At 29.8% G+C, this 17598-nt stretch overlaps 3 protein-coding genes and 1 long non-coding RNA gene across 11 annotated transcripts in view; 2 read left to right on the forward strand and 2 right to left on the reverse strand.

The window, feature by feature from the left end:
• The window catches only part of LOC127065084 (uncharacterized), a 62698-nt gene extending 48806 nt beyond the window's left edge, over nucleotides 1–13892 (forward strand). The window contains exons 3-5 of the mRNA XM_050996975.1: nucleotides 9572–9721; nucleotides 10008–10233; nucleotides 12065–13892. Of these exons, the coding sequence (XP_050852932.1) occupies nucleotides 9572–9721; nucleotides 10008–10233; nucleotides 12065–12120 (432 nt within the window). The 3' untranslated portion in view covers nucleotides 12121–13892. The remainder of the gene's footprint in view (nucleotides 1–9571; nucleotides 9722–10007; nucleotides 10234–12064) is intronic.
• The window catches only part of LOC127065072 (DNA ligase 3), a 48735-nt gene extending 33463 nt beyond the window's left edge, over nucleotides 1–15272 (reverse strand). For 6 of the 8 annotated variants that reach the window (XM_050996953.1, XM_050996952.1, XM_050996948.1 and 3 more), the window contains exons 1-3: nucleotides 15125–15272; nucleotides 2101–2416; nucleotides 568–927 (exon numbers count right to left, since the gene is read on the reverse strand). In XM_050996953.1, the coding sequence (XP_050852910.1) occupies nucleotides 568–927; nucleotides 2101–2413 (673 nt within the window). In that variant the 5' untranslated portion in view covers nucleotides 2414–2416; nucleotides 15125–15272. Of the gene's footprint in view, nucleotides 1–567; nucleotides 928–1289; nucleotides 1461–1731; nucleotides 1833–2100; nucleotides 2417–15124 lie in introns of those variants that run through there. The other 2 variants (XM_050996955.1, XM_050996954.1) reach the window with 2 other exon arrangements.
• LOC127065086 (uncharacterized) overlaps nucleotides 1–17598 on the forward strand; it is a 207544-nt gene that overhangs the window by 82521 nt on the left and 107425 nt on the right. The gene's annotated exons all lie outside the window — the stretch shown is intronic.
• On the reverse strand, nucleotides 15381–17418 carry LOC127065079 (peptidyl-prolyl cis-trans isomerase sig-7). Its single transcript, XM_050996968.1, has 4 exons — nucleotides 17141–17418; nucleotides 16545–17035; nucleotides 16226–16467; nucleotides 15381–16145 (listed from the first exon to the last, which is right to left on the reverse strand). Exons 1-4 carry the CDS (start codon nucleotides 17208–17210, stop codon nucleotides 15476–15478), a joined length of 1473 nt encoding a protein of 490 aa, XP_050852925.1. The 5' UTR covers nucleotides 17211–17418; the 3' UTR covers nucleotides 15381–15475.

A 17598-nucleotide genomic window follows, 5' to 3' on the forward strand; every position in this document is an offset into this window, starting at 1 on the left:
AGAGAAAGAGAAAGAGAGAGAAAAAGTATTGATATAAAATGGCCGACATCATCGAACGAAAATGGTTGGACGAAAAGAGCGGGAAATTTCGAAATAATATTAAATAGAAATCTCTCTAGTTTTTCGATCGTAAGTGCGTTTCGATTTGAGCGAATATTTATTTTTAAAATATAAAGAAATAAAAGGAAAAAGGAAGAAAGAAGGAAAGATAAAAAAAAAAGATGGCCGCGCGTATTTTCTAAGAAAAATTAATTAATTAATCGAGCACGGTCCGTCTCTCTTTCTCATTCCTCGACGTCACACTTGTGAAAACCGGTCGGTAGGTCGGTCGGTAATTAATTATTTCAGCGCGAAGACAAATGGAGATCCCAAAGCATCTTTCATTTACTTTCTGTTTTTTTTTTCTTTTTCTTTTCTTTTTGTCGTTTTTCCCTTTGTATAGCTTTCCCTTTTTGTAAAGGAACGAAATATATGATCGTTCTCTCGCCCAAATTTTTTTTTCTTTTTTGTTTATTTTTTATTTTTACAAGGATAAAAAAAAATATATATATATATATATATACTTACCACCGGACGATCCATGAATAAACATATTCCTAAGGATCGCCGTTTTCTCCTTGTAAGCGTCGACCTCCGCTACATTCGCACAAATACGTCGAAATTCGCGAAATAGATCGTCCTTTGTTGGTATCTTTAACTCGGAGGCCATTTTAGATTCCACGAGATTAACCGTCTTGGAATCGTCTGAATAATTCTTAGAATCCTCCGGAGATCCCATTAATTTTTTCGATATTTTCTTTCTCATCGGTGATTTCGTCTCGTTATCGATTTCATTCTCCAATTTATTCGGCGTTGTTGTTGATTGACCATCCGAAGAATTTCTTTTCCTTTTTAATGGTGTTTTCGTTTTCGGTGATTTGTAAGAATCTACGAAAAAAAAAAGTAAGTAAAAAAAGAAAAATAGCAATATGAGCGAAACGATAAATTTCTTTTCTTTTTCTTCCAATTAAATCAAAAACGCACGAAATGTAAAAATAAAAATGAAATATTGTTATATTGATAAAAAAAAAAAGAGAGAAGAAAAAAGAAAAAGAAAGACGAAAGGAGAGAAAGAGAGAGAAAAAGCGAGAGAGAGAGAGAGAAAAAAGCGAGAGAGAGAGAGAGAGAGAGGGAGGCAGAAAGAGAAAAAAGAATGAAGGACAGTATCGATAGTCTTTAAATTTATGGACCTTCGAACAAATACGGTTAATCGTTTGAAATAATAGTGCATTATTATTTTTCATGCATACACCGTGGGCAGTGGTATAATCTGCGAACTGGATACAAAAATGGCGGTAGTCAGCCGTATAAATCACTCGTCAATCTTGTCTCTCTCTCTCTCTCTCTTTTTTTCTCGTTCCAGTGCATTCAACAAAGCCGATAGAAAAGACAGTAGTTGCCGTGGATACGAACATATGTCTCTATAAAGAAAATTGATAGTCATAATTTGTAGTATCCTGATTTAATTATGTCAATTAACACACTCGCTTTATCGGTATTTATCGATAGTTGAGCAAATAATAATAGGAAAATGTGATCGGAAGTTTTATATACATCGAAGAGATTCTCTCTCTCTCTCTCTCTCTATCTTTCTCTTCGAACGATACCAATTTTTAACTTAAATAAACTTCATTTCTTTCGGTTTCTCTTTTTTTATTTCTTCTTCTTTTTTTTTACGAAGTAATCTCTTACCAATATCGTGAAGATGATGACACGATGATGATTACGTCATAATCAATTTTAAACATAGTCAAATATAACGATGATGTTTCCATTAAATGATACGACGATATCTTCGATATATTTTTACGAAAATAAAATAAGAAAAATTTAATAAAAATTAGTAGCAATAATATTTATAATAATAAAAATAATAAAATAATAATAATAATAATAAGGGGCACGTCCGATACGAACTTAATCGAAGTTCAAGGATAAAGTTGAAGAGTGAGGAATAAAATAATTTGAAACAATTCATGGAAAATTTGTTTCCGGGCATCGAGATCACTCGATGGTTCATTAAAGCAAAAAAAAAAAAAAATCCAAGATAAAATAACTTACAGGATTGTTCAAACTCTTGAAGCTTCTCAAGGACAATCTTTTTGTCCTCTTCCTGAAGATTATCCCATCCACTAATATCCACCTCAGGATCTTCGATTCTCTTAGTCGTAGCTCTCTGTTTCGCGAATAACTCGAAAATGCAAGACACATGATGCCATGCCTTCATTTTCGAACCCTCCGAAAAAGGATTCGAAATTAATTTCGCGATCCTTATTGTATCCTTCTCGATAGGACATTTACATTTTTTGCATTTCGCACGGCCGGACTTTGCTCGTTCGATTGCGAACGGTTTTCCATCTTCCTCGTCCTCCATGATCTAGAAAGAAAAAACAAAACATAAAAAAAAATAAAAAATAAAAAAGAAGAAGAAGAAACATATAAACAATATGTAACGCGTGTTAAAAAAAATTATATATATATACATATATATAATACATATAAGAGTAGCACTCGAAAGCATTATAATAAAAAGATATGTATGCATGTGTATGCATATATGCATGTATGTACATATGTAAATATGTACGCATTTATAAAAAAAAAAAAGAACAAATGATACGAAGTATAATATGATCTATACCTAAATGGAAAAATATTTAATCGTCGAATTATCTACCCTGTAATTCATTATAAATGAAATTATTCTTGTCTCTTACGTAATTAATTTCAACTCGTAAAATTGCGATTGGTGCTCCCAAATGAGATTGCAATTTCTCTCTCTCTCTCTCTCTCTCTCTCTCTCTCTCTCTCTCTCTCTCTCTCTCTCTCTCTCTCTCTCTCTCTCTCTCTCTCTCTCTCTCTGTGTGTGTGTGTGTGTGTGTGTGTGTGTATATATGTTTAAATATATTCTCGATTACATCCGGCGTAATCATGATATACAGATTAGAAACGATTCGTTACGCCCTCGTATAATATCCGTTTGGATAAATCGAATGCTCAACGTTAAACTCCTCAATAATAACTTCAATCATGCTTAGTTTATGGTGTTGTAATAATAGAAAAAGTAAAAATATGAATTACGTAACGCTGAAGTTTAAACCGTTAAACCGTTAAGTTGCAGAGAAATTCGATAAGGTTTCCCTTTCGTCCTATTCGTTCAAATATTAACACGGATCAATAAGCAACCACCGTCATCTTAGGTAACAAATCAATATTTTAAAGTCACGTGGATCTAAATATTAACGCTAGCGGTATGATATTGTCCTTTTTCGTCTTTTTATTCCTTTTTCTTTTTTCTTTGAACAAATTAATTAACAGTAAAAATTAATATCGACTACCAATTGAATTTGTTATTTGTGACAAAGTAATAAAAGGAAAGAATTTTATTTATATATATATACACACACACATACACACACATTATCGAGAACATTATAGTACGTAAGCCAGAGTTTGAGTATACAGATCGGCCATTTTGCCGGGCGTGTAACATACCTCGAAAATTGAAAACAAGAAGAGAAAAGAAAAAAAAGGAACAAACGACGGTGATAAAATAAACCGTAAAGTCCTCTCTTCCTCTCTCTCTCTCTCTATAAAACGAGGGGTTCTTATCATCAATTAATGCGCTGATTGGCTGGCTCAATGGCAATGAAACATTGACAAACAATGGCAGACATATTGCTAATTTTATGCATTACGTTACTTCGAAACCATTCTTAATATTGCGTACCAATATTTTTCTTCTTCTTTTTTTCTTTTCTTTCTTTAATTTCACACACACACACACACACACACACACACACACACACAGAGAGAGACACACACAATTCGTAAAAAGATTAACAATTATTTCTTCGAGGAAAAAAGAAAAGAAAAAGAAAAGAAAGAAGAAGACCCAGAAAGGAATAATTAAAATTTTAAATCAATTAAAAATTTCATAATATATTAACTCCTCGCGTCAAAATCTTCACAATTAATTTTTCACGTGTTCAGTGAAAATCACGTGACAAACCGTGTGACGCGTTTTCGAATTCTTAATTACACCGTTGAAATGACAGATAGCCATTCGACCGAGTGAACTCCAAGAATTATTTATTGTTGCCGTTCTCGAATTTCTTCCTTCTTCTGATTCCTACGAATACCACCTCAACGATGATAGCAGTAGAAACAGTAGCAACACAGCAGAAGTAATAGCAATATTTCTTTATTCAAAGAAATATTTTATAACACGAAAAATAAGTCGGTATCTTCATCGGATAGGTCATGACGAAAAGTAGAGACGAACTGATAGAAATACGATTTCAATTGCGAAATAATGTCAATAACATATAGTCAATCATAACTCGGTTTACAAAGATATATTATTATTATAAACAGACGTATTGTACAAACGTTAAGTCGTATATAAATAAGATTTAGTAAACCTTATTTGTTCATTGAAAATGAAAAAAAAAAAAAAATACTTTCAACATTCGATATAGTTTAGTAACACGTTGTTGTAATATTTTCATATTAATGTTATATGTATTATTTGTTTCTAACTTGAAACTCGTTTATAATAATAATGCACACTTCTGTTGATTGATTTCTGTTGATTGACTTATAGATCAGCCTATGTACATATATATATATATATATGTATATATATATATATATATATATGTACAAATGTATACAAAGAAGAAATTGACGTGGATGTAAGATAAATGGAAAAGTTAGTAACTTTAATTGAAAAAAGTAATGACAATATTATCTTTCTTAACTCTCTCTCTTTCTCCTCACCTATAAGATTTATAAACGAGTTCGAAGCTTAAGAAAATTTCTATTCTTATGATAACAACAACCTGGAACGTTCGTTACATTATTTTAAAATGACATTGCTCATCTACATTTTAATATCACCGATGAAAATTCATCATAAATTATCGTAAAACGAATATATTTTCCCTTGGCTACGAAAATTGATTTGAAAACTTTCGATGCATTTACTTCGAGATAAATTATTTTTCTTTTTTCCTTCTTTTTCTAATGTAACATTAATTAAATATATTCGAATCATCTGTTTCATAAATAAAAAAAAGATAGTAGAAAAGCTTTTGAATAGAGCCAGCCAGAAAAGTATCGAATGTCGTTAATGGTCGGATTATTCGTTTCGATCTGCCCTTTCATTCGTGATTTTTATCATTTACGGAACGGAAACATAAGTACATATGTACTTCTATGTATGTGTAATATATAATAAAAATTGGACAACTAATCGATTTATACGCGTGACAAATTGAACAAAAAAAAGAAAAGAAAGAAAGAACAAATATATCTTTCTTTAAACATCTTGATCGGCTGGTTCTCCATTAAAAAAAAAACCTTCTAACCATTTTTCTCCATCACTACAAATTTTCGAAATAATACTTAACTAAATATAAAATACAAAATAGCGATATAAAAAAATACCGATCGAAATCAAGTATACTTCCTTTATTTTTTATTTTATTCTTTTTTTAATGATATTCGATACTTCTCCGACCGACTTCACACATGCACGCACACAAAAGGAACTATATACTATTTTTTTCTTTGACAACAATACAACGATTCGAAAAAAAAAAAAAAAAGAAAAAAAAGAAGAAGAAAAGAGAGGAAAAAGAAAAAGAAGATGAAAGGAAAAGAGAAAAAAATCCACGAAAAAAAAAGTATTTGTTTTGACTAGTCCAAAAATCGCGATCACAGGCACAAATACAATAACGATCAGTGTTATCACAACCACCATCTCTTAGAATTCATCGAAATATTTGCATTGCAAATGCAAATATACGAATAAGAGGATTTAGAAATGAGTAGGGTTGATCCTTTGTAAGGGTAAGTGAGTGAACTACAATGTGTAGGGGTAAGTGAGTAAGCTACAATGTGTAGGGGTAAGTGAGTGAGCTACAATGTGTAGGCGTACTCTTTCGACGAAAGAGGATGGTATGTTTCACTATCCGGTCTCCTCGTATTACGTGCTCGAACCTACAGGTGGTAGGAGGAGGATGAAGAAGAAGAGAAAGGGAGGAGGAGGAGGAAGAGGTGGAGGAGGAGGAAAAGGAGGAGGAATAGGAGGAGCAGGAGGAGAAGGAGGGGATGTTCATGGTGGATGGTGGTGGAAGGTTCGAGCTTGGGGTATAATAGAGGGTGCAACAGCCCTCACGGCTCACTCTTCGAATACGCATCGTGTCGTACAAAAAGTTTCGAGATTAAAAAAACCTGTGCAAAAAAAAAATTAATAAATAAAACTAGAGAAATAGAGAGAAAAAATTTTAAAAATTAAAAAAAAATAAATAAGCTACAGAGGTACATAGAAGTGATAAGTAGAGAAAAAAAAAGTGTCACAACTATATAAATATTTATATTGATATATAAATAGATATATTGGTAGATAGATATATACATAACGTATATATCATCAAGTGGCACGAGAAGCTTAGATCCAGAGTGCATATTTCGAGAATAAACAAGGTAGGAAATTATATATCCTAATTGTCAAAAAATGAAAAAAAAAAAAGAAAAAACATCCGATCAAGAAAGCAAAGTTTTAGTGGTTTATCTTTAAAAAAAAGAAAAAAAAAGACGAATTCTTTAGGACGATTCTTCTTTTCTCTTTTTTCTTCTTTTTCTATTTGCTTTTGTTTTTCTCTTGCGTTTATTCGCTTCGTTTTATATAGAAACTTTGGAATTATTATTATTATTGTCGTCTTTCGGGAAATCGACCAATTTTATTATTTTTTTTTTCTTTGTAATTAAATTTTCAAATTGGTGATATTTGTGAGTGTGAAAAAGTGAAAAAGGAAAAAAAAAGAAAAGAAAAGAATGTCAAATTTTTTTAACTGCTGATTTAACCCTTTTCGATGAACTTGCATAAATATATATGTATATATGTACATATGTATATGTATATGTATATATGTGTATATATATATATATATATAAAATTTTATTAATAGTAATAATTTTTATATATTCGTCAATCGTATTACTTCGATATTGCATTCGTGAGATCGATAACGTATTTTTATTACTAAAACTTTCCTTTTCATTCCGAAGTGGAAAAAGACATCAAACGTGTATCATTAAAGTGAACAATTTTCTATCTAACTCCGATCGGAATAATAAAGTTCGCGTCTTCTCGCGTATTATTGGTCGTGAATCTTTCGATAATAATAACGTCTTGAAAAGAAATCATGAATCTAAAAGGATAAAAGCTGAGAAATCGGAGATGATATCTAAAAAGAGACAAAAGAGTACGAACGAAATCGGAGAAATTGAAATAAAAAAAAGAGAAGCGAGTTAGAAATCGATATTGATTATCGAAATGAGATCGTCTTAAATTGTTGTAAAATTTTTCGTTATTCTTTTCTATTTTCTTCTTCTTCTTTTATCTTTTTCATTGATCTCTCCTCGATTTCTTATATTTCTAATCGTGAAAAGTTTATGCAATATTTTTTATAAATATGTCGCTATAAAAAAAAAAAGAGAAAAATAATCGTTTAAAAATTTTTCAAGCGTTAGAAGTAAAAAATAAAATCGTAGATTCACATCAAATCGCAAAATGAAATTTATCGATATTGCATAATACGAAATTGGCTTTAAGTATATCGTTAAAAATAATATTAACTATATCTTTTTTTTTTGGTTTCTCCATTGTGTGTTTTCAATTGTGTCACATATATTGTATCGTGAAAAGTTTATGTAATATTTTTTTTTATAAATGTGTCGCGTAAAAAAGAAAGATAATCATTAAAAGGATTTGCGAATCCGCTAATTACGAGTATAGATTTGTATAATGAAATTTGTCAATATTGCATAATTCAAAGTCGATTTTAAATACGTTTATTATAAAAAAAAAAAAAAAAAATATTATTTCTCGTCTATATTCTCTGACATAACTTTATCAAGATTCAAAGTACAATAAACCTGTAAAAAAAGTGTGAATTAAATTAATTCACGAAGTCTTGACAGGGTCATCGTGGATTATCCACCGAACTCGATAAATTATCGCAATATTTCCTATATACATATGTATATATATATATATATATATATATATATATATATATATATTTGCATGTATTTTGTGTGCTTGCATGTATACGTGTGTGTATCTATGCTTTTTTACATTATTCACATTAGAAAGATAATCGTGAAACGTAAGAGAAATTATCCGATCTTTTTTCTTGTTTTTTTTTTTTATTAATGACTAACAAACGAGATGAATCCGAAACAATACGAAATATTCAAATGATAGGGTAATTAATATTTCCCAAAGTAAAGATAATTACATCTCCCACGTATAATTTAGAACATGTTAGTTGTCAAAGGAATAATGTGCTTTCCTAGAGAATCTTATTTGAGAAACGTAATGAAATAGGAAGTTATGCTAAATGTGAGGCTCCCGAGAGTTATGCTTTGCGCAGAATAATTTCGAGATATTAGTTATGCAACATAGAGAGACAGAGAAAGAGAGAGAGAGAGAGAGAGAGGGACAAATTTCCTACGTCAAACGATGTACTACACAACGATGTATTACACAAACGTAACAGTTTTACCATTGCATTATCAAATAATTGATGAAACTATTAAACATAAAAGACATATTACAATTATCATTATACAACTTGAATTAAATTTCGTTGTGCTATTTAGTATCGAAAAAAAAAAAGAAAGAAAATAATAATCAAAGAAGGCCAAAAAGAAAAACAGAACAAAGAGACAATTGAAATCTATGTTGAAAGAATAGCTTGATAAATATCAAATAATATTTTATCAAATTATTTTGTGATATTAAAAAATATCAAATAATAATTATGTTATTTTATTTATTAATAATATTTATTTAGATTAAAATGAGTTTTCGTTATACAAATATACAATTTCTTCACTTGTTGCATCGCTTATAACACATACAGACGCAGTATATAAAATACTATAAAAATATAAAACACTTCATTCGATTTTCCTTTTAACCGCGATTCTTTATTTGGCTACATGAAATTTATTTAAACGTCGAATGGTATTGATTTTTTTATTAAGATGCGAAAAGGAAAACATGTACGATGATATAAGAAATTGAAAAGAGAACAGATAGAGAGACGAAAAAGAATTGAAAATAAATCTGACAGAAGTCTCTGGTGATATTGATTTATCCCAGATTACAAAACAAACAACATTTGTCTCTTTCCTTCATTTAAAACATTTGAAACTCAACGTAACTGTTCAAATACAATCGTTGTCGACATTCCATTCATTCATTCTTTCTTTCTTACGCATACACAAGAAACACGCATGCATATTCATACGTATCGTAGATACAAATAGATTCATACATAACCATAAATAGAATTAGATACTTTAGAAACATACATAAGAATCTTAAGATATAACAAAACTTCGAGATTGATTTTCAAATTAATAAAGATTGGAAATGACAATTAAATGAAATTTAAAATAATAAAAAAAAAAATAAAGTCTTGGATCATCATTTTTTTTTCTCATTTTACAGGAAACGACGGTCATTGAAGTAATGACGAGCTCGTATCTCGTTGCATATATGCTGGTCTACAGCACCGTTGTCGTACATGCTGACCGGGATCCTTTACCGGCAGACATGGTATACACTAACGATAACTTTGCCGAAGATACAGAGAGTGTGGTGAGAATTAGATCCTTTTAATTTTACATTTAAAAGAAAAGGAAAAAAAAAAAAAATGTAGTCGAACGCGTATTTTTGATCACCCGATCAATTAACTATTTTACCGTTCGTAGATTTAATGTTTTTCTTTAAATATTTCAATCTAAATATGTAAAAGAAAATTACATAAATAAATATCCAAAGGCATATTATGCAAGATGTAATTTTATTCCCCCTCCCTCCCGTTAATTTCAATCGAAAAAGTATTGCACAATACTTTGATATTTAATACGCTTTTCGTTTATAGCTCCTAGTAAACAGATTGAAGGAACTAATGGAACGAAAACAAGAAATAATGGAACAGGAAAGAGAATTGACAGAGGAGCAGCTAACGATTCAGGCAATGTTACAGGAAAAGGCAAGAGATCATCGTTTGCCTCAAAACGATTATTCACAAGATGACGCAGAAATACTTCCAGTACCAAGTGCGATAGTGCATCACGCACCGTTAGGCTCTATGAAACGAACTAGCTGCAAGTATCATTTTTACCTCTGTCTTTTTTTTTACGTATAAATAAATAAATAAATATATATATGTGTTTTAACGAATAGGAATACTAAAATCATTCAATGAATCTGATGAATTTCACGAAACATCGACAAAGAACATTTAGTAACTTGTGATCAACATATGTTTGCTTTTTAATATATAAATGAATAAATAACAACAATAATAATAAATAAATAATAACAAAAAATATTAATAACAACAACAACAACAACAATAATAATAATACAGTTAGCTGTATCAATTGTAAAAACTTATTGTGGATTATCTATGATCTATTATAATTAAAGTGTTTGACGTATAAATCTGCATGGGGGCAAAAGTATTGATCTAACGATCGTTTTATTCAATAAGATCTTGTTAACAAGCCGACACTTCGATTTCTTAACTTCTGCTTCGTATCTTTTCTTATCTCTTATATCATACGTAAAGAAAGATAGAAAAGTTTTTATTGTCAGAAAAAAAAAAGAAACTTTGAAGAATTCTAAGAGACAAATTCAAGAGATCCATCGTCATTATTATTGTCATAATTATTATTGTTGTTGTTGTTAATGAAAGGAGAACCAATACTTTCCAATTAAATTAATATATAATTTGCTGATCATAAGAGAGATAATTCTTGGTAAAACGAGAACGATAAATTAAAAAAAAAAAAAAAAAAAAACGGCCGATTCAATCGATTCCATATTTATAAGATGACGTGATGATAATGATGATTACAACGATGATGAAAATGATGATGGCGATAGTTATAATTTATACAAACATACTCTTATGCGTTATCTTGATCTCAATTGATTCTTTGAAAAATAATTTCATTAAAATGTCTCAAACGAAAACATATCATTGGCTTGCTTTTAAGTAAAATAATTTTTATAATACTGTTACTATTATTGTTATTATCATCATCATCATCATCATTACCATCACGATTATTATTATTAGCAGCAGCATCATCGTCATTTTTTGTCCTCATCGTCATTGTCGTCATCATTATTATTATTACTATTTCGTCGAATATTATTATTATTTTCGTCGAATCGATTAGAATTGAAGACGAATGGGCAATTAATTGACGCCAATTGACATTTCTCGGGGGGGTGACCACGAATGAATGACGTTACTGAACCAACGACGACGAGGACGAAGACGAGGACGACAATCCCCTTTAGACGAACGTAATAAATCGGAAACGATCGATCGATACCCATGATCGATCTGATTACTATTTCTCTCATTAATAAAATCGGCGCCAAATCGATCGTTGCCGTCATATTTAGTAATGTTTTAAAAACGTTTCTATTGTTTTGATTAATTTAAATTTCGCAATATTTCGTTTTATCTTTTCATTTGAAACAATTGTAATATCAGACATTAATTATCGGAAATTAATTTGTCAGGTTAATCCCAATTTTAAAGATAGAATGGGCAGAAATATAGAATCAAATCGGCCATCTTAAAAAGTCTCAATTTAGAAAAAGAATTTTCTATAATATACTTATTGATTAAATTTCATTAAAATAAAAAAAAATAATTAAAAAGATGATAATAATTATTAAATAATTATTAAATAATGAAAATGATTAAATTATTATAATTCTTATGATATCCTTCTTAATACTAAGTCGTAGAAAATTTATAATAGTTTTATATATAGGTTGATCCAAGATTTACTTGTAAAACATTTTAGCGTAGTTTGACGTAAAAAACTTGAATCACCCATGTACATATATCTAAACATACACTATATATATATATAAAATCGTATATTTAATATCTTTTTCATATTTTTGTAGATTTGAGCCTCTGCCATTTCAAGATTTGCAACATGGGACGCAAGAGGCAAATGTAAATCTAATTACACCATAGTAGTGGCGAAAATCATCGAACTCCTTTCTACTTGTGTCTCTCTTCTATTAATCTATCTATCTATCTAACCATCTATTTTTCACATTCTTGATTTACGTCTATTTTATTTATATGTGTATCTATTTTTAATCTATCTACACCTATGTTTTATTTACGTCTATATTTATTTTTAATTTATCTACATCTATACCTTCCTCTTTCTCATGTGGTGCGTTGCTACACCATCTTTTAAAAAAAAAAAAAAAAATGAAACAGGTTTCGTTCCTTTTTTTTTGTTCTTTTTTGTTCTTTTACTATTTTTTTTCATTTTTTGTTTTTTTCTTATTACAAAAGAAAAAAAAAGATAAAAAAACAAATACCAAAAAAGAAAACACAAAATAAAAAAGAGAGGAAGACAAAAAAGCAACGAATGGTAAAAAAAAAAAAACAAAGAGAGAAAGAAAATTCAGGAAATGTCCAATAAACGAGAAATGAAATTGAGCGTAATGGAAATAAAAATAAATGGATGAAGGAACAAAAAAAAAAAAAAATTAAAAAAGAAGAAAAAAGACACTCTACCAAAAAAATTGAAAAAAAGAAAAAAGAAGAAAAAAAATTAAAAAAGATTAAAAAAAGAAAACTATAGCAACAACTAAAAAATTTCGAACAAATAGATATATACTGTAGTGAATAGCATGTTCGAAATAATATGTTCGATGAAATTCGCCTAGATCTTGTTGTAAACATTGTTGTGAATATGTAATAATATGTAGTGCCGAAAAAAATTCTCGGTTATAACACATACTATGCGCTTTTAATGAAAAATATTTTATTATTGTAAACGGAGGAAGGATTTTAAAAAAGTATTCACGTCGATCGGATATTCTTTAACTGTTCAGGAAAAAAAAAATAAAAGCTTGTTTCCTACATACAAACACACACACAAAAATATATATAAGTGTGATAATATATCTTGAAAAGAATATAAAATTTTGAACATATGTAACAAATTACGTCAATAGTAAAGAATAAAGCCAACAAAGCAGAATATATAAAAGAAGTTTTTCGATAATTCGGCCACCGATTTGAAATATAGATATAAAAAAAAGAACATATATTTAAAGAAAAACATAAGAAAGATAAAGAAAAGGAAACAAAAAAAAAAGTACTTATAATTAATTCCTGAAGAGTGGAATATCCTCGACGTGCCCGTTCGACGATTCGTGAAAATGGTGAAATGAACTTATATTTATTGGTTAGCTTTTAAGTAAAAGAAGGGTGCAAAAGCCGCGAAATTAAAATTTATATTTATTATTGATCTCTTTTTCTTTCTCATTTTTTTAATTTTCTATAAACAATCGGTAAAATAGTGGAAAAATGGAAAAATGAAAGGAAAAAAAAAAAAGAAAGAAAAGGCATCAATAAAATTGTCTCAATAATTTTTGTGCATATTAAGAAAAGAATTTTATACGATATCAGTACCCAACATTACACGTATGATTAAATTAAAAAAAAATAACTTAATAGTATTCGAACACGAACTACTATGTGTTTATTCACAATAGTATTTTCTTTGGGTATATCAAATAAACTGAATATCGAATTATTATAAATGTGACAATATTAAGTTTAACGGCAAGGAAAAAGAAAGAAGAAAAAAAGAAAACGGCTATCTGCACCCTTCGTTAAATTATTTATGAATCATTATTATTATATAATTATTCTTTGCTTCTTCATGATAGAAAAGAAAACAACGTTTGTCTATGTGTCGTGTTACTTCTATTCTATTTATTTAATGTCTTGAATTTCTGTAATCTTTGTCGTTTAAAAAAACTAATTTTCCTTTTTCCTTTTTGTCGTCGCTTATATGTGATCTATTTCTGCGTGTGTTTCTCTCTGTATGTGTCGTTCTCTCTTCCTCCCTTCCTCCCTCCCTCTCTCTCTCTCTCTCTCTCTCTCTCTCTCTCTCTCTTCCTGGCTATCTCTCACTTACTCTCTTCTTTTATTTCTCTTTCCTTTTTTTTTTAAATTAAATAAATGCTACATTTATTTAAATGCGTAACGTACCTGCGGTTAATGATCTTTAACCAAATGTACAAGGCTATATATATATGTGTGTATTTTTTCTATTACTTATTATTAAATGTATTCCTTTCGAAGTTTGTCTGATGTTATCACCACCTTAAAAGAAGAAAAAAAAAGAATAAGAAAAATAAATAAAACAAAATGGTGGTAAACGACATACGTAATGACGGTCTCGAGTGTGTATATATATATATATATACTCACGTACTTACGTATATCGACGTACAAAAAAAAGAAAAAAAAAATATAATAATATAATCACAAATCCGACAAACTTCGAAAAATTGAGCAAAATTATTATTAATATCATCCTTATTATTTCCATTTCTTTGCCATCCGATTGCTGATTTTGTTAAACGCTTACCCTTAGCCTTTTACATGCGACCACATAAAGAGAGCATGTAAAAATAGGAGAATTAAGACTCAAAAGTATTAATTAGATTTTGATGTGTAGATATTAAATAACGCATATATTTCAGCGTGATGTAGCAAAAAATAAAATCGTGTAACAGAAAAACTAAATAAGCTAACCTGTATAATCATTATTGTCCGTTCACCCGTAATAATTCTATTCTCTCTTGGGAGAATAAAAAAAAAATGTGAATTACTAATGGAATTACTAACTGAATAATGTGTGTGCAATTATTCAAATTGTGCGCCAGAGTTAAACGACAAAGTTACAGTCTATTTGAAACGTATGATTCTTTGGATAAATACCAGCACTAATAAATTGTAGGTAATATTTTTCTATTATTTTTGAAGAAAGCAAAGAACAATAATAATAATAAGAAAAAAAGATGGAAAGCTCGTACAATTTTATCGATTGTGTTACCAAATTCTCATAAGTGCGAACGCGTAATGTATTGATGCGACCAACGTAACCTTAAAATGCGTGATACGAATGAACGTTAAGAAACACTCACCAAATAACGTACGTAATAATTTCCAACGACGTAAAAAATTTCAAACGATATCAAAATGATATATTAGGAACTTATTAATAAAAAATCACACGCGTTTACGTAAAAATTAAAAATCTTACAGCCGCTAACGTACACGAAATCTATTATCTACAAAGGGAGTGCTTCTAAGCAGTGTTGCCAACTCATGATAAATCGTAACGAATGATCTGATTGGTCGACCTACGATAAATATAATTACAAAATGAAAATCAATATATATGTTGTGCAGACATATATATATCCTTTTTATTTAATCGATTTTGTTGTCATATTAACTTATTTTTTAAACATAAACTTTTATATCCAATATTTTTAACGTTTTCTATCTCTGCTTTTCTCTCCGTGCCTACTCTTTTCTTTACTTCTATCTCTTTTTCTTTCTCTACTTTTATCCCTATTTCTCTCTTTACTTCTACCTCTATTTCTCTCCCTACTTTTATCTCTACCTCTATTACCATCGGTCTTATCCTTTTTCCTTTTCTTCTCCTTCTCTCTCTTATGTTCGTATGCCTCATCCCTTCTCTTATTCTCCCTATTTTTCTCCTTTTCTGAAACATAATTTCTAATATCGCGAGAACGTTCCCTATCACTTCTATTGTCATTTTTCCTATACTGATGTTTTCTATGTTCCAATATATCCTCTTCGTATCTTCCATCGCTGTTATTTTTCCTCTTGGATCTTTCCTCCTTCTCACGATAACGTTTGTTATTTCGATGATCACCCTTCTCTTGAAAACGATCGTTACCTTTCCTGTCTTCGTTCTCCTCTTCTTCCTTGTCGTCATAATATTTAATACCTTTCCCTTTTCCCCTCCATCTCATCTTTGCTACAGATTGCGAGAAATCAACGTGTATTCTTCTATCGTCGATTAAAACATTGTCCATCTTAAAATACGCCTCCTCGCAGCTCTTACGTTCAGCAAATTCAATGAAAGCATATTGCAAGGAATCACCCGTTTGTCTATCTCTTATTACTTCGCATCTAAAAATTTGTATACGTCGAATATTACTTTAAATTTCAAATATTATTTATACGCTCAAAATTAGACAACAAATATCTACCCAACAATTTTCCCAAAACGACTAAAAATAATTTCTAGGTCATCGTCGTTAGTAACCGGATTTAATTTGCAAACAAACAGAACATTTTCCGGTGGTGCGATATCAGCATCCGGTATATCCCCAACAATTTCTAATATCGTAGCTCGTGCCTTTGCTTCTTTGTCCTTTTGCATTTCCATAACTTCTTCCACCGACATTCCTGCTGTATCATCTATAAGTTCGTCCGCGCCAATTCTATCGCTCTATAGAAATATTCAGCTTTATTAGATTATAAAATTTGCTTGTAAAGAAAAATACAATTCGCTTCTACATTACATACCATCAATGCCTCTTTAGTGGGTTCTGGACTCATATCTGGTATTTCTAGACCTTTAGGATCATCGAATGGATCTTCTAAAATAACGGTATGCGATATACGAATGTCCTGATAAGGTCTATAATCTCCATCACAAATGGTTTCATTAAATTTTAAAATAATTTCGAGTCCTTCTACTATTTCCCCAAATACGCAATGTTCTCCATCTAAAGAATAGAGGTCCGGCGCAAGTGTGATAAAAAATTGCGATCCTAACATATTGTCGCCGCAATTAACCATAGATAACAAGCCATTTCTGGTATGTTTAATTTTTGGCATTTGTTCAGCCTCATAATATCTCGCTTGTTCACCCAATACTATCCCATAAATACTCTCTCCACCTTTCCCAGTACCCGTAGGATCTCCAGTTTGAGCGATAAAATTGTTTTGTACCGAATGAAATAAATTCCAATTGTAATATTTTATTTTGCACAATTTTAAAAAATTTCGACATGCTGAAAATAAGTGACATACGTTACGATCCTATATATACCTGACTAATAAAAAATTCTTATAAATGTTACTTAATTTATATGAGAAAAGTAAATATATAAACTTACTTTGTGGACGTTCTTCGATAAATAAATCTACTGTAATATCACCTATTGTAGTTTCGATGACCACGGACATGGTCTTGTGGGCAGATTATAATCTCAATGGGAAAAATTATTTGAAAAGAAATATTCAATAATAATTATTACGTTCATCGTAGGTCGTTTCACTGAATGGATATAAAAAGCAGCGTGTCTAACAAGTTTTAACCAACTAAAGTAATGTACAGAATACGGAAATAAAGTAAAACTGGAACTTATCACTTCTAGCTTGTCTTCCTCGAAATCATATAAATAAATGTCAGTAACTAAGAGTGAATCAATACCTTTTGCTCGAAGCCCGGACAACCTCAGCGACTGGTACGGACAAAATATGAACTACAAGCACAAATTAGGTCACTGCTTTCACAATGCAATATCAGTGTATAGATTATATTTTTTGTTTAGAATTTTTGTTATATAATATA

This window comes from Vespula vulgaris, chromosome 7, assembly GCF_905475345.1.
Source record: "Vespula vulgaris chromosome 7, iyVesVulg1.1, whole genome shotgun sequence".
NCBI classification, from domain to species: domain Eukaryota; kingdom Metazoa; phylum Arthropoda; class Insecta; order Hymenoptera; family Vespidae; genus Vespula; species Vespula vulgaris.